This window comes from Belonocnema kinseyi, chromosome 1, assembly GCF_010883055.1.
Source record: "Belonocnema kinseyi isolate 2016_QV_RU_SX_M_011 chromosome 1, B_treatae_v1, whole genome shotgun sequence".
Lineage (NCBI taxonomy): Eukaryota > Metazoa > Arthropoda > Insecta > Hymenoptera > Cynipidae > Belonocnema > Belonocnema kinseyi.
This window is the reverse complement of record NC_046657.1, coordinates 111,654,089-111,675,728: the sequence shown is the minus strand read 5'-3', so window position 1 is coordinate 111,675,728 and position 21,640 is coordinate 111,654,089. Positions and strand designations below refer to the sequence as shown.

At 25.9% G+C, this 21,640-nt stretch overlaps 1 protein-coding gene across 1 annotated transcript; it reads left to right on the top strand.

Annotated features, from left to right (window-relative positions):
* The first annotated feature begins 5,430 nt into the window (after positions 1-5,430).
* Positions 5,431-18,776, top strand: LOC117166836 (akirin-2). Its single transcript, XM_033351175.1, has 5 exons — positions 5,431-5,900; positions 11,339-11,538; positions 11,623-11,785; positions 11,894-11,950; positions 17,044-18,776. The coding sequence occupies exons 1-4, from the start codon at positions 5,723-5,725 to the stop codon at positions 11,902-11,904; spliced, it is 552 nt and encodes a 183-aa protein (XP_033207066.1). The 5' UTR covers positions 5,431-5,722; the 3' UTR covers positions 11,905-11,950; positions 17,044-18,776.
* The last annotated feature ends 2,864 nt before the right edge of the window (positions 18,777-21,640 follow it).

The following is a 21,640-nucleotide window of genomic DNA, read 5'->3' as shown; positions in this document are numbered from 1 at the left end:
AGTTTTTAGTTGTAAAATTTCGTATTCTGTCAACTTTATGCTTTAAATTCGAAATTTCTTCAATTTGGAAAAGTTAGAATTCAAAACATGACCTTTGATCTTAAAAATCAACTAAATTTGTGAATTTTTATTCAGACATTTTTAAATTCGAAGAGTTTTCCACTTCAAATCTTTACAATTGAAGAATTTTCAATTTTAACTATCCAAAATTGTAGAACTTTAAATCGCAAATCTTTAAAATTAAAAATTTTCTAATTTTTAACTATACAATTTAAAATTATGCATAATTCAAGTGTTATCATTTAAAATTCTAAGTAGGATGCTTTAGATTCGATATTTCTTCAATTTTGAAACTATAAAAAATGCTATTTATTTTAAAACTTAAAATTTTTCAATTGTAAATCTTCAAAGTTGAATCATTTTAAATTGAAAATAGTAAAATAGTTCAAAGAACTCATTTTGTTGTTGTGGAAATCTCAACTATTTTTGTTATGAGTTAACCTGATTTTAGTTAAGGATTCAACTATTTTGTTGAAAATTCGTCTCGTTTTGTTCAATTAAAATGTGTTTAATTTAAAATAAAAAAAAACTTTTGGTTAAAATAATGTATTCTGATTATAAATTCACATATTTTGTTAAAAATTCCACTATTTTCTTAGAAAGTTCAACAGTTTGATAGAAAAGTAACTTTTCTGTTGATAATTCATATTTTTTGTTTGAAAATGCACCTTTTTTTGCAGAAAATTCATCTTTTTGATTTAAAAATGAAACAATTCAGGGGAAATTCTTTTCTTTTTCGTTTTAAAATTTATACCTTTTGGTAAAAAAATCTCATTTTTTGTTGTTGAAAATTCAGCGAAAATTTTTTGAAAAGTTTTGCTTTTGGTTTGCATATTCATCTTTTTTACTAAAAGAACAATTATATTAGGATTTCAGCTATTTTGTTAAAAATTCGTCTTTTTCGTTTAAAAATTAACTATTCGGTTGAAAGTTGAATTACTTTGCTAATAATTAAATTGTTTAGATGAAGATTCATAATTTTAGTTGAAATTTCATTTCTTTCGTTGAAACTTTAACTATTTTGTTTTAAATTCATTCTTTCTTGGGTAGAAAAGTAAAATACTTTAGTAGAAAATCAAAATACCAGGTTGAAAATGAACTTTTTTGTTGGAAATTTAACTTTTTTGTGGAAAGTTCATCTTTTTGATTTGAAAATGGTAGAAAATTCAACGAATTGGTTGAAAATTCACAATTTTCATTAAAAGCTTAACTGTTTTGGTAGAAACTCCAACTATTTTGTTTAAAAGTAACATTTCTGTTAAAAATTCATCAGTTGGCTTGAAAATTCAACTCTTTTATTCAAAAGTATTCTTTTTGGTTTGAAAATTAATTTGTTCTGTTTAAAAATACAACAGTTTGGTCAAAAGAAGTGACTGAAATATTTACTAAATTAAACTATTCCCTAAGAAAAGTTCAAAACTACATACATGCCAAATATGAATCTTGAAAACTAAATAATTTGAAATTTTATATTTTCAAAATTCAAGAATTTTCAATTGTAGCTCTTCAAAATTCCAAAATCTTGAATTTGAAGTCTTTAAAATTGAAGAATTATTAATTTTGAAAATTTGAAACCATTTTAAAGTACAAAATTCAAACTTTCAAGTGTAAATCGTCAAAATAATACAAAAATGTTAATGTGTTAAATATAGAAAATAAATTTTCTACTTTAAATATTTGCAATGCAAAAGGTTTGCAATTTTAAGAAACTACAATTAATTCTAAATCTTCTAAATTGAAGAAGCTTGGAATGAAAATGATCAAATTCCAGCATTATTAATTGTAAATTTTAAAACTTGCATTTTCTTGTGCAAATTTTCAATATTAAGACTAATCCTTTTTTTAAATATTTGGAAAAAAATTCTTAAATTTTAATGATTTTGAAAATCACGAGTCAAATTTTCAATTATAAATCTTGCTTATCAAAGAAATTAAAAAAATAAAGCACCAACATTATAGAATTTTAAATTGCACAACTTAAAACTTAAATAATTTTTACTTGAACATTTTCCCAAGTACAAAATCTACAATTTTAAAGATTTACAATGCAAAGTTTTCCAATTTTAAAGAGCCACAATTAAAGTTTGTTGAACTTTGAAAATATAAAATTGTAAGTTATTCTATGTTCAAGACTGAAATTTTAAAGATTTGTAATCTTCAACGTTTTTTTAAATAGATCAATTTTGAAAGTTTACAATTGAAAATTTCTCAATTTTAAAAAATTGCAATTGCAAACATCAGTTTTAAAGATCTATAAATAACAAATCCTTAAGTTTGGATTACTTAAATTAAATTACTTGAAATAAATCTAAATCAATATTTTAATATTGTTAATTTTCAAAATTGTATACTCTTGAATTTTTTAGATTTACAACTCAAATTTTTAAAATTTTCCAGGGCTACAACTGAAAATTTTTCAATTTTAAAAATAAAAACTTTCAGATTATTCAATTTTCAAGATTTATATTTTTAAGGTATTTACTTTTGAACTTCTTTGGGAATGGCTCAATTTTGTAGATTCAGAATTGAAATTCCATACATTTTAAAAATTTATGAATAAACATTCCCGAAGTTAATAAATAAAATTCTGCAATTTTCGCGATTCGAAATTTAAAATTCCTCCATTTTTAAGATTTATCATTGAAAACCTATCTATTTAAAAAGGTTTAAATAAATGTGATAAACTGTCGATGGTATTAAATATCAAAAGAATCTTCCAAACTGCAGAAATTTTGAATGAAAATCATAAAAACAAAAGAATTTTGCTTGTAAATCCTAAAACTTGAAGAAAACGTTAAAAATTACATACCTTCAAAATATGAGCTTTGAAATGCAAATAATTTGCAATTCAATATTTTGAAAATTAAGAATTTTTCTATTGTAACTGACCAAATTAAAAAACTTTGCATTTTAAATAATTTCGAAAAATTACAATTAAAAATGGCGTAATTTTTAAGTTTTAAAATGAAAAAAGCTGTAATTTTAATGAAGCAGATTTAAAATTTCTTTCATTTGGACGATTTAGGATTGTAAACTTGACTTTCGGTCTTCATAATCATCCAAATTTAAGAATTTACCTGTAAATTGTAGAGTTTTTAATTTTGATTATGTACGATAAAAAATTATTCAAGTTGTAGGATTTAAGCCCAAATTCTTTTGATTGGATCATTTTCATTTGAAATTTCTGCAGTTTGAAAGATTTTTTTGATCTTTAATACCATCGAAATTTGATTATTTTTATTCAAACCTTTTTAAATTAATAGGTTTTCAATTATAAATCTTAAAAATTCAGAAATTTTAAATCTCGAACCTCGAAAATTAAAAAATTTTATTTATTAACTTGGGGAATGTTTATTTATAAATCTTTAAAATTTAGGAAATTTCATTTCTGTATCTACAAAATGTACAAGAAATTGCAAGTTTTAAAATTTACAATTAATAATGCTGAAATTTGATGATTTTCATTCGAAGCTTTTTCAATTTAGAAGATTTAGAATTAATTGTGGTCAAAATTTTAATATTATTAATTTTTAAATTTAATAAGTCTTTAATTTTAAAGGCTTACAGTTCGTGGTTTTGGAATTTTTAAGAGCCACAATTGAAAATGCTTGAATTTTGAAAATATAGAATTTCAAATTATTCAGTTTGCAAAATTCCTATATTTCATATATTTTAAAGAGTTTTTAGTCACTTTCTTTGACCAAACAGTTGTATTTTTAAACAGAAGAAATTAATTTTAAATCCAAATGATGAATTTTTAACAAAAATGTTACTATTAAACAAAATAGTTAGATTTTCTACCAAAATAGTTAAACTTTTAATAATAATAATGAATTTTCAACCAATCCGATGAATTTTCTACCATTTTCAAATCAAAAAGATGAACTTTCAACAGAAAAGTTAAATTTCCAACAAAATAGTTCATTTTTAACCTGATATTTTAATTTTCTATCAAAGTATTTTAATTTTTCCCCAAGAAAAAATAAATTTGAAACAAAATAGTTGAATTTTCAACGAAAGCAATGAAAGTTCCGCCAAAATTATGAATCTTTGTGCAAACAACTGAATTATTAACAAAGTAGTTCAACTTTCAACCGAATAGTTAATTTTTCAAACGAAAAAGAAAAATTTTCAACAATATAGCTGAAGCAAAACTTTTCAAAAAAATGTTCGCTGAATTTTTAACAACAAAAAATGAGATTTTTTTACCAAAGCAGATAAATTTTGAACCGAAAAAGAACCATTTTAACCAAAAATTTCCCTTGAATTGTTAAATTTTTAAAGGGAAAAGATGAATTTTCTGCAAAAATAGTTGCATTTTCAAACAAAAAACATGAATTATTAACAGAAAAGTTACTTTTCTATCAAACTGTTGAACTTTCTAAGAAAATAGTGGAATTTTTAACAAAATATGTGAATTTACAACCAGAATACATTATTTTAACCAAAAGTTTTTTTTTATTTTAAATTAAATACATTTTAATTGAACAAAACGAGACGAATTTTCAACAAAATAGTTGAATCCTTAACTAAAATCAGGTTAACTCATAACAAAAATAGTTGAGATTTCCACAACAAAAATGAGTTTTTTTACCAGTAAATTTTAAAACTTTTTTTATCAAATTGTTCAACTTTCTAGCAAAACATTTGATTTTTTCACAAAATGACTGAATTGAAGTTAAATATTCAACAAAAATAGGCGAACTCTCAAAGAAAAATGTAGAAGTTGATATTATTTCAAACAAAAAAAAAAGATTTAAATTTGAAATCACAGTTAAATTCAACCAAAAAAATATGAATTTAAAAAAAAGTTGAATACTCAACCAAAAGTTTTTAGTTTTGTTTTCAATATTACTTTTTTCATAGGATATGTACAAAAAACACAATAGAATTTCAATAAAGTAACTGAAATTAATGTTCTAAATTACTGTTTTAAAATAGTAACGAAGTTACTTTAAAAGATTTAAAAGTTACAAATAACGTAACTTTTCCAGCAACCTAGATACTTGTAACAATAAGTTTCATGAAAACTTTAAATTTAAATTTATGTTTGTTAATTTGTTATCAATAGTAAATTCTATATTATTTAAAATGTAAGCATATATTTTAGTTTTATAATGAGGGAATCAAAATAAGAAACATGTAGGTAATAAACGTGCTTAGAGTGTTATTTTTGCTAGTAAAAATAATAAATAAAAACCACAAGGAGAGCTGCAGCTGCAGGTGGATGACGTAATCAAAGTAATCAGAAGTAACCCACTTCCCATTGGTTCCTCCCTAGTAAATTTTAGTTTCCCCCAAAATTCCCCATAAATTATATGTTGGTGCTCTTGAAATCCCCAGCGCGAAAAGAAAAGATGGAGCTTTCCTTCTCTTCTCCTGCACAGTCGTTCACTCGCCAACGAACAGTAGACGTCGGCCATATTGTTTCGCGATTGTGTTTGTTTTGGTGCGACCTCGCCTTGTTCCTGAAAAATCTGCCACGATTTTGCCAGAAACCTCCTCAGAGAGACTCGCCCTTTAACGTAGTACACGTGAACCCCTCGACACTGCATTTTTCATCGTGAAATTTGCCGTTCCATCCAAGTGCCAAGTTCCCCGTTTCTCTGTGTCAGTGTCGCAAGTCTCGACTCGCACGGGACAGGAATCGTGAGCTCGAGAAATGGCCTGCGCCACCCTAAAAAGATCTCTGGAATTCGACCCTGTTCACAGCCATGGACGTCCAAGCAAGCGAAGGAGATGTGCCCCCATGTGCGTTTCGCCCGGAAGTTCTTCGCAGAGCGTCGCAAAGAGCCAAAATCCCTCGCCATTTGGTGAGGTTTCTCAGAAATTGACGCCTGGTAATTATAGTTGATACCATGATACATACTTTTACTTCTCTGGCTCATCACGGCCATTTTTTTATCATGATTTACTACAAATTCATTCTATTCTTCTCCTTTTATCGTTTTGGCGATTTTGTCATTCAGATGTGCACGAGTCTGCGGGCTGGGGGGATGGGCTGTGGCGATTTAAAACCCGTATTTAGCCCCCCTTAAAAAAGGGGGGGTGGGATTTGGAGGGGGGACGCGTAAATCATATGGTAATGCCATAACGGACTCTTCGATCCCGAATCTCGACGAGATTACGATTTCATGAACACACAATCTTATGAATTTGTATGATACTTGAGAGGGTTTTTAATGCACGCGAGGGAATTTATATGTATGAGAAAATGGTGAAATTTAATAGAATAGAGAAACAGAATGAAGAACGGAGCGTCTTTTTTCGGGGGGATAAGAAAGGAAATGAGACGCAGTTTTTGAGCGCTTTGTTCGATTTCCAAAGGCAGAGAAAAATATTTTGTAGGGATAATTTTGTATGAAAATAGGTGTTTTTGTATGCGGTTTTCGGAGCAATTTTTGCATGGAGTGGAAATTATTTGATTTTATGGAATTTTTTACTCAATAGTTTTGTAAAAATTGTGAAAATTGTATTTTTTGAGTTGATGTAAATCATTCGTTTCACACTAGCAGTATTTTTAAACACATTTAGTTTATAATTCTTAAGTTTCAAATTATAAAACTTGAATTAAGAGGATGTCTTATAATTCTTTTTAATCTGTTAAAGTAGCTTTATATTACTGAATGTAACTATTTTGTTGAAAATTGGCTATTTTTAGTGGAAAATTCAATTATCTGGTACAAATTTCTTGCATTTTGTTGAAAGTTCGTTTTTTTTTTTTTTTTTTTTTTTTTTTTTTTTTTTTTTTTAGAAAATTATTCCTTCTGGCCATTTTTTCTCTCCTGGAAGAAAAATTTTACTTGAAAAGCCGTCGTTGTGACGAATTCAACTGTTTTTTTAAATTAAAAAAAAAAAATGGAAGTCCTTTTCCGTTGAAATGTCAACTGCTACATTCTTCATTAAGAACTCTTTTTTTAATGAACGTTTAATTAATTGGTTGAAAACTGCTTTTGTTGCCAATTAATTTTTTATGTTGAAGATTAATTATGTTCATTGAACATTCATCTCTGGTTAAGAAATGAGGTATTTTGTTGATAATTCGTTTTTTTTTCTTTAACTGGAAAATATTATTACTTTACTGAAAATTGAATTATTCAATTTTTAGTTAAAAATTCTTTTTTTTCATTCATTTTGCTTTCTTGAAAATTCAACAGTTTGGTAGAAAAATAAGTTATTCCATTTTTTGGTAGTAATTATCTTCTTGGTTGAAAATTCATCCGTTTGGTTGAAAATGTAACTTTTTTATTGAAAATTCGTTTTAATTTTTAAACTAAAATTAATTTTTTTAACTTAAAAATTTTGTAATCCAAATTTTCTTAAAAATTTATGTTTAAAAAAATCATGAATTTTGTTTTAAAAAAATTTGGTTGCGAATTAAACTATTTTGTTAAAAAGTCATGTATATTTTTGATCAAATTGATCTCCTTTATTTCCAAATTGAATATTCATAATTTCAGTTGAAAATTCTTTTTTTTTTTTTAATTCAGCCATTCCAGTTGAAGAATCATCATTCAGTTAGAAAATCGTTAGTTGGGTTTGAAATTAATTTTCGCAACTAAAATTTAATCTCAATTCATCAGTTTGGTTGAAAATTAATTTTTGAAACTAAAAATTGAACTATTCCGTTTTTGGTAAATTGTCTTGTTTGAAAATGTATCCGTTTGGTTAAAAATTCAAATATTCCAGTAAAATATTCATAATTTTAGTTAAAAATTCGTTTGGATGAAATTGGTGGCATTTAGAATCAGAAAATAATCATTTGTTTTTAAGTTAATAATAAAAGAGTAGTGAGGTGTCATATCGAAAGCTATAGAACGTACGGAGATAATCTGAAGAAAATTTCACTTGCAACACTCATCTGCAGCATGTACTTTGTACCATATTATTAGAATTTTTTACTACTCAGATTTTTACCAGTTTGGTTGAAAATTATTATTATTATTTTAAATTGAGAATTGAACTATTGCATTTTTGATACATATTCATCTGCCTGGTTGAAATTTTATCTTTTTGATGGAAAATTCATCTTTGTGAGTGACAATTCAATTAAATATTTGAAGTGAAGGTTTATCATAGTAATTAATAATTCATCAGCTAGATAGAGAATTAATGTTTTTTATTTGAAAACTTACCCTTCCATTTTTTGTTGAAATTGAGTTCAATACTTTTTAGTTAAATATTCATATTTGAATTGAAATTTTTTTTAAATTCAACTATTTACGTTAAAGATGAATCGTTTTAATTGAACATTTATCAGTTAGGTGGAAAATTGATTCTTTTTACATAATTCAAAATTCAAGTTTTTGTTGAAAAGTCGTCTTTCTGGCAGAAAATTATTCTTCTTGTTTGAAAATTCATGATTTTTGTTGAAAATTTGAATATTGCAGTTAAATATTTATTATTATACTTAAAAATTCAACTATTTCAGTTAAAGGTTCCTCATTGTGAATTTTATCAGTTGAAAATTTATCAGGTTGAGAATTAATTTTGTAACTGAACTTTAATCGTCCTATTTTAGGTTGAAACTATTTTTGTTGAAAATTTATCTTTTTTAGTTGAAAATTCAAACATTTTGTTTAATATTCATTTCTTTTGAGGAAAAGTGTTGTTTTTTTTTTTTTGTAGAAAATTAATCTTCTTGTTCGAAAAATAGTTTTTTGGTTGAAAATTCAAGTATTCCAGTGAACTATTCATCATTAAACAAAATTAAAGACGAGTTCGTGAACTATCATTTTTGTACTGATATTTTCGATTTTATTCATGGAAAGTGCTTTTTTTTAAAATAAGAATTCATTTTTGCGGCCAAACTATGCGACATGCGAAGAAAAATGTTAAAATGAGAAGTTGCTCACCTCATAAAGATTGACATATTTAATTCAGATTTTTTTTTATAAGTCGCATAGTTGTTTTAATCGTGAAAAATATTATTAAAAGTTTCTTCAACAAAACACGGTAGAACCATTTACTTAGTAGGGTCCACAAAATATGTTTGACATAATTACCAAAGTTTTATTATGATGACAAAAGCAGATCAACAAATACATTTCACTGAGGTTCGCAACGTTCATTAACGAACATATAAAGTTTGTATTAATTACTCAAATAAATTTATTGTTCAATTATTGCAAAAATTATGCAATATATGATTTTTAATGGTAATTACTCTTCATAACGTCATATTTATTATTTTAATGAAATAAGCTATATTTGACGTTCGGAAAAAATCGAACTTTCCGCTTAAACGCCCGTACTTGGATTTTCTTTCGTTATGGTAAACTTCTCAGTAAATCGAGATGCCAATTTTCTTACTTTTTATATATTTTGAATGCATTTACTTTTTGTTTTCTACAATAAAATCCCAAAAATAAATGGCTTAACATTAAATGTTACTTTTAACTTTTTTTTTAAACAATATATTTAACTTAGAACGAAGTTTCACGATTATTGGGACATTTACATTAATTACTTTTATTTTATGCTAGGTAACACAAAAACAAGATAAATCTCAATATCATTAGTACACATATTTTTGTGCTCGGTGTCCAAAAAAAAGAAAATGTTAATGTTAACTGCGTTATATCCACCCACGCACTCTGATATATACTCGGAAAAAATTAAGCTTTCCTCCAAACGTCCGGTTCTCAAATATTCTTCTACTTACTAATTGTATTCTTGGTGTTAGGCAACATCAAAAAAACATTTATCTCAATATTCTTAACGGAAGACTGCATTTTACCTACCCACGCTTTTTTCGTACATTTCAGAGTGCGTGGGCGAATAAAACGCAGCCTTTTTATAATAATATTGGGATAAATAATTTTTTGATGCTGCTTGACATGAAATTAATGGGAAAAAAGTGAATGAAAGAAAATCCGAGTACCTAGGCGTTTAGTGGAAAGTTCGAGTATACGTTTCAGAGTGCTTTTAGTAGATAAAACGCAGTCTTCCGATAAGGATATTAGGATGAAACTGTTTTTGGTTTTGTCCGACATCCAGTACAAGTTTCAGTAAAATAAAATTCGAGAACGGAGAATTTAATGGAAAGTTTGAATTTTTTCCGAATATGGAATATACATTGTTTCATTAAAATAATAAATATGACATTGTAATGAGTTATTGCTATCTAAAGTAATTTATTACATTATTTTGACAAAAATCAAATTGCGTAACTAATTTTGTTGCCTATAAACCTGAATTATTTATCATTAAATAATTTCAAGGAAATTAGAATTTCATCATTTAAATTTACTAGTACTTTCTAGTAAAAAAAAGAGGTATCGTTTACTTAAAACAAATACAATATTTACTTCAAATTGCGGACTTAAATAAATTAAGAAAATGCATAATTGAAAGCATTTAAATGTGGGTGGCAATATCGTTTTTACTCGCTAAAAATACGTTTTCTTGAATCTATACAACTGATGTGGAAATATAATTTTTTTATTTGATAAAACTGATATTTTTGAAGATTAATAAGGAGTAAATTCTATTGCGAATAAAAATATCCACATTAAAATTACTGACTTGCAATTTATAACTTAAATTAATAACTGAATTGTATAGTGTAAAGTAGGGCCGTGACTCATTTAAAAATATTTTTTATGTATATTTAATTTATCCATGCTTTTATTTTGATTTGATAAAGTGTGATTTCCAACCAAATATATTTCAGTTTTTAAAGATTGCTATACTATTTTCAACAAGTTATTAATAATTAATTTGAATTGACAAGACATTTATTATCTTGAACGTATTAGTGTTCAAAATTTGATTAATTTAGAAATTAAAAACAAAACTTAGTAATGTATATAAAAAAAGATTTAATTAATAAAAAATGTGAATTTCTTTTTAAATTAAGCTTACTTTTTCGAAATGTATGCGCTCCTAAAATTTGGCTCTTGAATTATTTTTTTTTTAATTTAAAGAAAATTTTTATTCATAAACAATAACTGAAGAAGAGTATAAATTAATTTTAAATTTAGAATATTAAAATAAAAAATTGTTTAGATTTTTCTTCACTTATTTTGAAATAGATATTGTTTAATCGCCTTTTTGATAAATAAAAAAGATACAGTTGACTTTAAATTTACAATGTGTAGGATTTAATAATTTTTGTAAAATTGATCGAGACAAATTGCATTTCTGGATAAACTGGACATTTTTGAAGATTTTGGAAACAAGTGGATTACTAAAATAATGAATCTTAGATTATTCTTCATTTTTACTAATTAATCAATAGAAATTTAAAAAAAAAATTTGTTTTCTCTGTCGGCAGAAAAAATGGCAGCGAACATTCGAGAGGAAATCCGTCGAATGCACCGGCGCAAACAGCTGCACTTCAATCCGCAAGGAAACAGTGGCGACTCTTCAGATATGGAAGGTTCATCAAATCCTTCCAGTCCATCCGCTTGTGGTTCAAACACCTACAGTAGCACTACATCTAACAAAGAGAAACCTCTTTTCACATTCAGACAGGTAAACAAAAAATCCTAACAATCTTGATTCCCAATTCGATCTTTTTATTTTCAATTAATATTTTAATAATTCGATCATTTCCAGGTGGGTCTGATCTGCGAGCGGATGTTGAAGGAGCAAGAAATACAAATTCGAGAAGAATACGACCAGATCTTGACCATGAAGCTTTCCGAGCAATACGAATCTTTTGTCAAATTCACCTACGATCAAATTCAAAAAAGATTCGAATCCGCAGCTGCTCCAAGTTGTAAGTTTTCCCTCCGTTGATTTTTTTTGTGAATTAACCACAAAAAAAATATTAAGTCGATGAAGAAGTTTTCTAATGTAAAAAAAAAACAACAAATTTTTGTTCTAGATCTATCCTAAGTAGGATTCTAACTCGTAAGAATACGTTTCTGTGAGAAAATATTAGGTAAGAAAGATTTCCGTTCGAATGAGATTTTAAATTTCGCGCATTATAGTGAAAAAGTGAGGTTATGTTTAAGTGTGGTTTGATATTTAAATTTCAGGGCTCAACATTTTTAAAAAATATCATATTTTATGAACTTTCGTACTATTATGAGAAAAAATTTCAATTTATTGTTTTATTTTATTAAAATATTTTAAAACTCCATTTTTTCCCGATATTTAAAAGAAACTTTTTTTACTAAAACACTTTAGAACTAACATTGTATTGACAGAAATTTTTTGAAATACTAATTTTTTATTCTTTTAACATAATTTTTTTTTATTTATTTAAAAATAATATATATTTTACTTTTGAAGAAATCTTGCTAATGACAAGTTTTTTATTTATCAAGATACATATAATTAGTCTTTAGTCCATTACATTTGAATTTCTTCTCTTAGTTTAAAATGTCGATGTTAATTTCACAAAGATTTTATAACTTACAAAAGATTAAAAATTTTTTAGAAGATTTCACAAAGATTAAAATTTTTTAGTGTTTTCAAACGATTGCAAAAGGTTTTAACAAAATTGAGAAAATTTCTATGATTTCAAACGAACACAAAAGATTTCACAAACGAAACTTGAAGGTTTTCAAAAATTTTACATGCATTTAAAAATATTTTTCAAAGATTTCACAGAAATTTGAAGATACCTAAAGGATTTTAATTACTTCAAATGATTTCAATGAATCATGACTTTACAAAGATTCCCAAAGACTTTGAAAAGATGACTTATTTTTGCCAAAAATTTGCTTATTTATGGTTCGTTTGTCTTTAGAAATTGCTGGGCAATAAAAAATGAAATGGCTCATTTCTTTAAATGTATAACAAATTTTTTTTTTTATTTTTTAATGGAAAAACAAGACATGGAGAAATTTTTTCATAAAAAAATATATATCTTTTTAATTAATTCTATCTGAAAATTAAACTAATCTGTAATTATTTTTCATTAAAAATTTAAGTATTGGTTGAAATACCATTTAAGACATTTTTTATTGCGAATTCATCGTTTTTTAATGGAGATTTAATTATTTGGTTGATAGTTACTCTTTAGCTAAAAATAATTTTTTTATTGTTAATTATTCATCACTTTCATGAAAAATTGATCTCCTTGGTTAAAAAATGAGCTATTTTTTTTTAATTCTTTTTTTCTTCGGCTGAAAATGGATTTTTTCACTGAAAATTTAACTATTCCAGTTGCAACTTTAACTATTAGTTCAATTGTTTTTTTTTGTTTTTTTTTAAATTATTTTTTTACTGGAAATATAACTATTCAATATTTGGTTGAAAATATTAAATTTCGTTGTTGTAGAAATTAATTTTCTGAGCTAAAATTTAATCTCTTCATTGCAAATTTAAAGATTAAACCTTAATTTGTAACTTAAAATTTAATTATTCAATTGCTGGTTGACAATTTATCTTTTTAATTTAAAATTCATGTATTTCTTGTCGAACTTGCCGTCTTTGGTAAATATTAATATTCATGTCATCACTATTCATGTCAGACCTATACCTATTTTTGAATTATTTTGAATTTTTTGAAATGTATAAGGGTATTTATAAAGATTACGATTTTTTAAAAATAGATTTGTATAATTTGAAATAATTTGTGTTATTTTAAAAGATTATAAAAACATGTTTTATTGATTTCAGTATTTTAATGGGATTTAAAAGGATTTGAAATACTTCAGGGTATTGTAAAAGATTCGAAGGTGTTTACAGAGGTTTTTAAAAATGTGCAAGGCTTACAAAACGAATTCAAAATATTTAAGGAAATTTTAAAATTCTCAGATTTTTTTTATTTATTTCAGTAATTTGAAGGTTTTCAAATACTAAAAAATTTAAGTGTATCTTATTAAATTCCTAGGCATTTTAAAGAGATTTAAAAAACCTAAAGGGATTTCCAAGGGATTTAATAATTTTGGGCAATTTTATTATTTTAATACATTTCAAATAATTTTTCACAAGACAAGGAGGGATTTCGTAGGGTTTCAAAGATTTGAAGAGATTTTCAAATATTTAATGCAATTTATTTGGAATTCGTTCTAAATTCTTACTAATTTATCCTAAATCCTTTTAAACCAGAGTGGCCGCTGGATCGGGAAACCGGGAATTTTATGAGACCCGGGAAATGACAGTGAATTAATTTTTTTACCGGGAATTTTACAAAATTTTTAGAATAAAAATGTTGTCCAACTTTGATTTCAATCATTTTTAAATAATTTTTCAAATTGTGATTTTTATAAATTATTGTATCATTCAGTTTAGAATGCTTAATTCGAAAATATTTAACTTTAAAAATTTTCCATTTTTAAAAGTATATATTTTAATTTAAAGAATTTAAAAATTCAGTTTTAAAGACTTAAAAAATTAGAAGTTTTTAAAGAAAAAACAGGGAAATCGAGAATTTTCAGAAGAAAAATCTGCCCAAGTTCGATTTTAACAGTTTTAAAAATAATTAAAAGTGAATTTTTGAGGATTTAAACAATTTAAAATTAAAAGATTTAGAGTTGACAGTTTTTGATAAAAAACAGTTTTATTTTATCAACTGTAACTATAAATAGATTATTGTTAAAATGGATCTGTTCTCTAAATATAGGAATCTGAACACTAATTGATTCGACCAAATAATTCTAGATCTCCATTCAAAATTTGAGAATTTCCAGATTGTAACTGTTTCAATCCGAAAGTCTTGATAAGATTTGAAATTAATATATCATTTATTCCGATAATTTTATTTTTAAATAAAAATTTTCATGATTTATCAATAATATATTTTTAATTCAGAGTTTGAGGTCTTCCTTTATAAAAATAAATCCATAATAATATAGTCGCAATCAAAGGTTTTTATTTACTTTAAAATATTGTGAGTCTAAATTATTGAATTCTTATCCCATTTAATTTGAAATTTCTTAATGTAGAAAAAGAATAAGTATTTAATATTTAGCAATATTTCACTGTTCATTTAAGACGAGTAAATTAAAACCAAATATTTTAAAGAAAACAATTTGAAACTGAATTGTTTTACATAGAAAGCTTTGAATCTTTAGATTTTCGAAGAACTTTTTAACTTTTAGCGTTACAATTTTAATTGTTCTATTTTAGAAGTGAAATTGTTAAATTTTGACGCATAAATAACAATTGAACATTTATTATTTGTAGAAAAAATTGGAGTAATTTCAAGAAATATTTAGAAGTTTTGAAAAGATTACAAATTAATTGAAAACTTGAAATTATTTCAAGTAATTTAAACGGAGTGTGTAACATTTTTTCAGAACTTCTAAATATGTTTTAAAGTTAATCGAAATTTTTTCTACAATTTTTGAAAATCGAGTAAATTTAATATAATCCTTAAAATCTTTCATGTTCTTCTTTGATAATTTTTTTAATCTCTTCAAATCTTCTTAAACTTTCTGTTACAATAATTTTTCAAAGTGAAAAATCATTTTCAATTTTCCTAAGAATCTTAAGAAAATTTTTATTCTTTTGTATACCTTCACAATTCTTGAAAAAATTATGAATTTTGTGTTTGAAATCTGCAAAAATCTAAATTTTGTTTTAAATTCGGTTGTAAGTATTTGAAATTATTTCAAGTTCTAAATTTATTTTGAATCTTTAAAACTTCTAAATATCTCTTAAATTAAAATTACTTTAATATTTTTACAAATAGTTTTTTTTTATTGTTATTTATCAATTCAAATTAATTTTTTTTATAATGTTAAGTTAAAAAAATTATTTTTCAATTTTTAATGTGTCTAGTTCGAAATTACATAAAATAATATAATTTTGAATGTTTTAATGCTCATTGCTTGATTCTTTATTTTAGACTATTGTAAATGTTAACGTGGATTTATATTTTTGGAACTTAATGTAAATCTTTTGAACTCTATAATTTATAAAAGTTTTGAATTTTGCAGTTTATTTACATTTTATTTAACATTGTTTAATTGGAAAGTTTTAATACCTTCCATTTGTTACGATTAAATTTTTGAGCATTTGAATATACAGTTTTTTAATTGAAAAACTTATTTTAAATTTCAATTTTAAAAGTTTGTAATTCAAGTGTTCCACTTTGAATGGTATAATTTGTTGTTTATTGTTTAATACTTTATATCGAAAAATATTTAGAATATAGTTTGATTTTTTAAATTTCATTGGCCGTGAAAAATGTTTGCGAACCGGGAAATGACCGGGAATTTTTGTCTACGATTAAAACCGCCACTCTGTACACTCTTTTGAATTCTTCTAAATTCACTGAATTCTACCCAATTCAATTAATTTTTCCATATTTTAAAATTATTTTTAAATTCACTTGATTGTTTTTTAAATTTAACTTGATTTTTTGAATGGATTTCATCTAATTCTTTTCATTTCTTTTAAATTTCTCTAAATTCACTCAAAATTTATTGTAATCAGTCACATTTTTTCGAATCCTAATACTGTGTTTCAATTCATTAAAATTTTTTGAATTTAATTCGAATTGTTTTGCAGTCATTAGCCACTTCTTGTGTTAGAAATTAGTAGGATTTCAAAGATTTGAATAGATTCGGAGTTCACCCTGAATTCTTTGGAATTTTTTTAATGTACTTAAATCCTTCTAAATTCACTCAATTCTACCTACTTCGGTGAATTTATAAAAAGGTTTTTATTTAATTCTTAGGAATTTATCAAATTCTTTCAATTCCCTTGAATTTTGCTGAGCATATTTCAAAGTGACTGAATTCAATTAAATTGTTTCAAATTTCCAAACTATTTTCTTCTTGTTTTTTAAATTCACCGTGAATTTTTATGAATTTCATCGAATTCTTCTCGTTTCTCTTAAATTCTTCTGAATTCATTCTAGTTTTACGGAAATCAGTGAAATTTGATTGATTTGAGTTCTTTTGATTTCAACTTTAATTGTTTTGAAGTCTTATGAATTTATCCTACATTTGTTACCCCTTATCCACGAAAAAAAGACCCTTTGCCACTTATATTTTAAACCAATATGGGGACACTATTTAAATAAATCAATAAGAAACGCAAGTATTTAAATAAAATTTTTCTTTGAACTTTCAGATTTGTACTGCGTGAGATAAATTTTGCTTGAACGTAACGCAGAGCCTCTTGTGCAAATCCTCGATAATGACTGGGGGTCTCATTTGAAGAGCGTCAATTCGCGAGAAACAAAATTTGGAGCAAGAATGTTTAGTGAAGTAAGTTTAGTAGACTTTGCGATAAACAGCGATCACCCTATGGAAATCCACAATGTATACTAGTGAAACTAACGATATTTGTACCGTCTGGTGTTAGAAATGCGCTGATATCAGGGAACTTTTCACTAATATCTAGTTTAGCTGCTGAAAAATTAAAAAAAAAAAAAATATATATATATCGCGCAAATCGCGACACCGAAGCACTTTTTATATAACCGAATAAAAAAAAGATAATCTTCCAAAAATCAAATTATTCAAAATCCTCTTAAGATTTTTGACAAGTTTTATATTAAAGGGATATTTATGGCAGATTGTTCATAAAATATTTTTCTAATCTGAATCTTTTCCAATGAAAAAATCTGAGGAATTTGATTTTTTTGTTGGGAGATTGCGCCTAATTTGCTCAAAGCGCCAGCGGAGTCGTTAGTTTGATAATTTTGAGGTCCAATTTTGAAAACTGCTTTCGAATTAGCGTCTAAAAATGTGGCTATATTTTTACATGATAACTGGTGCAAGCGAAAGTCAATGGCACTGTCGAAGGACTCGAAAAGACTTTTTCTATTATTTATTTTTCTAGATTAATCCTCGAAGCGCGAGCAAAAGTGCAACTTAGGATAATCGTTTTGCCCCCCCCCCCCCGTTTTTTCTTTTTCTTTATTTTTCGCATCAAATTGCGCGTAGTGTGTACAAAATAATTGTATAGAGCTAGGCATTGTATTTTCCAAAATAAAGAATTGAAAAATCAATGATGAGGGTGAATTCGAAAGATTTTTTTGAATTGAAAGAAATTTTTCCGTTCCCTGGTAACAACGCCTCGACAATGTAACAAAACTGACAATGAGTAACGAATATCCGTAATTTTACTGTGCCTATTATTAGATTAATCACGAATGCTTGGTAATTGTTATCAAATTTAAAAATCGTTTTAGTTTAAGCGAAAACTTCCACCTTTTTCTGGGAAGTCGCTCTACACTGGAACAAAAGTTAGAATAAGAAATATGTTTTTTTACGATATATTTCGAGGAAGGAAAAAAAATCAAACATTTTTTTAGTACAATGTGTATCTTTTTTTTTTGTTTTTATTTTTTCGTAAGACGGATTCTTACTTCCTGATCGATAGGCATTGCATATCGCGTCGGATATTAGTATAATTTTAGGGTAGGATAATTGAACCTGAATTTTCGTTACGTGTAACAAAATTTTAGTTTTTTTCTTGTTAGCAAATTTTCCTAGAAGGAAACTTTTTTTTTCTTTTTTTTTTTTTTTGAAGACGTGATGGGAATTTGATTCGAGGAAAGTCGAAAGGGTGCCAGGAAGAAAAAAAAAATTGGGGAGAAAGAAGCGTCAAGCCCAAAGAAGAAATGAAAATTGACTGCGGATTTAAACGTTGAGTTAATTATTAAAATTGAATTAGTTGATAAAAAGCCACGTAACCGTTGAGGAGCGACCGATAATATTTTACCAGTTAAGAGGCCATGGTGAAAGGACACCTTGGAGGAATTCCTTGATCGTTCAGGGGATTTAGTTTGATTGTTAAAATACCTCTATATTATGTAAACACTTATTATTGAAATAAATATAAACTTTAAGACTGAAGTGTTTTCGTTTATTGAAAATGGAAACCGAAAAAGTGGAATTTGAGCCTTTTAGACTCCCGTAAGGGGAAACAACTTTAGGAAAAATGATCTGGAGAAAAAATATAAAACGTGAGTAAATTCTTTATTAAATTTTGCTTGTGGCAAATAAAAGAAAAGTGGGGTTTCTGAGATGCCAGGGTGAAATGTTGTGTTTTCTTGATTTTATGGAATTTTTTCCTAGGAAACACGCTCTTGTATCACCGGTAAAAGGAACTATATAATTTTGAAAAAAAAAATTATAACAGGGTGTATACCCTGCTTGGAGAACGTGAAATGTCCAGGAGGGATTTTTTCGCGAGCAAATTTTTTTCGAATTACAATATAAAATTCAATGTAAATAATCCTTCATTTGTAAAAGTCGTTTTCTATTATTATGTTGAACTATTTGTTTCTGTTTGAAATAAATTTTCTAACTGGAAATTTAACAATTCTATTTTTGATCGAAAATTGATCATTTTTAGTTGAAAATACAAGTGTTTCGTTGAAACTGCATATATTTTGTTGGGAATTTACTAGTTTGTTGGCAATATTCTCTCTCTTATTGACAGTAAAATCTTTCATAGTTCAAAATTCAACTCATTTTTTATGGAAATATTAACTACTACACTTTTTTGTTCCGAATTCATATTTTTTGGAATGCAAATTTTTCTAATATTGTTAAAACTTGAACTATTATTTTTTTAAGGTTTATGATTTGAATTTAAAATTCATCTATTTGGTTAAAAACTGAGTTGTTTGTTAATAAATCGTCTTTTATTTGGCTAAAAGTAAATTTTTTTACTGAGAATTTAATTATCGCAGTTTAAAACTATTTTCTTTAAAAGTGTTTTTTTTTTAACTGACAAATATAATTATTACAGTTGGAAATTTTTTTTTTTTTTTAGTTAATGATAAATGTAATGAATCCAGTTGAATATTCCACCGCGTTAGTTAAAAATTCATCTCTTGCCTAAAATTAATTATTTTACTGAAAATTTGACAATTCCATTTTTGTTTGAAAAATTACAATTTTTTAGTTTAAAAATAGTCCTTTTTGGTAGAAATTAATTTTCTGAGTAAAAAAATCAACTTTTTTAAATCTAAAATTCAACAATTAAAGTTAAGAATTCATCACTTTGTTCAAAAATGTAACTATAAAAAAAGTTGTCTTACATTTTTTATGTTATTAAGTTAAAAATTAATCTTTCTTTAGTTAAAAATTAAACTATATGGTTCAATATTCGACTATTACAGTTAAAGATTCATAATTTTAGTTAAAAATTTATTTTTTTGATTTTAAGTGCAAGTTTTCCAGTTGATTATTCATTATTTTAGTTAACCCTTTGCGGCATGGTGGGAATACCGTATTCCCACCTTTTTTTATACCATTTTTTGCGATTTCAGAGTAGTTTTCATTGGATTTTACACAGGTTTTTTTAAATGTCATGCTCGCAGGATGATAGAAAATTGAAATTTTTGTACGATTTTTGGAAATTTAAAATGGTGGATCCACAATGGCACCCGAAATTTGGAATATTTTTGGATTTTTTTCTATAAATTGGTATACAGAGGTTTTCGGGGTCACTGATCACGAATCTGAAATCAGACTTTGAAAATCCAAAATGGCGGTCAAAATAATAAAGTTTTCTGGATTTTTTAAAAATTAGTGTACAAGGATTTTTGGAGTCACTGATAACGAATCTGAATTTAGATTTTGAAAATTCAGGAAATTGGTACTAATCCATGTTTTAGGTGAGTGATCCCAAAAACCCCCGTATACCAATTATCAGACAAAATAAAAAAATATGCCAAATGTTAGCCGCTATATTGGACCCGCCATTTTGAATTTTCAAAATCTGAGTTTAGATTCGTAATCAGCGACGCCAAAAACCCCTATGTACCAATTTTCATGAAAACTCATCTCCCTGAAAAATGTATGCTGGAAAGGGTTGAAAAATCATTAGTTTGATTTAAAAAAATTTTTTACTAAAAATGTAACTTCCATTTTTGGTAGAAAATTGAACTATTTTGCGGAAAAGTCATGAATTTTGTTGAAGGATTTTTTACTACGTACAATCAATCTCAAAAGTTGCCTATCTTTGAAATGGTTGATAAAATCGACAAAAATTGTTCTATTATTGACTTCTTTAAATCATGTCGAAGGCTTCTAAGCACACTTTAGAGAAAAATTCAGTTTAAAATTGTTAATTTAACTGTCATTATTTAGAGGTTTAGTTTTTTCGTTCTCTTTTGGGGAAAGTTACAATTCTTGTTTAATCCTAATGACCAAGGCCTCATTTTATTCCTCGACGGATTATCTCAATTTCTATTTGGTTCGATTTTAATAAAAAAAATTAATTTGGAAATCAAACAGTTGTATTAAATTCTCATCAGATAAGGAATTAGATTGGTGTAAAATTTGATACCCCCCCCCCCCCTTCAGTTTTTATCAAATGTCCACGTTCTCTAACCCCTGAATCCGAAAATTAGGTTTTTTGGAATGTGTCCGTCTGTATGTATGAGTTCGTTAGAATTCAAGAATTCTCTGTACGGTTATTCATAGTACTTAAAAAGTCGAACAATTCATCTAATGACTTTTTTCATAAAATTAAAAATTATTAGAGTTATAGCATTTATAAAATTCCAAAAAACACACGAAAATGAACCTTTTAAGCCAGTTAACGGACGATATAATGGGAAGAGAATAAAAAGTTTGATTTCTAAATGCTCTAGAAGATTATCATAACTTTTTGAATTTTCTTGATAATTCGAAAATTCAAATTTTGACAATATACAAAATTTACATTTTTTCATGCAATATTTTCAGAGTATTTTAAATATAAT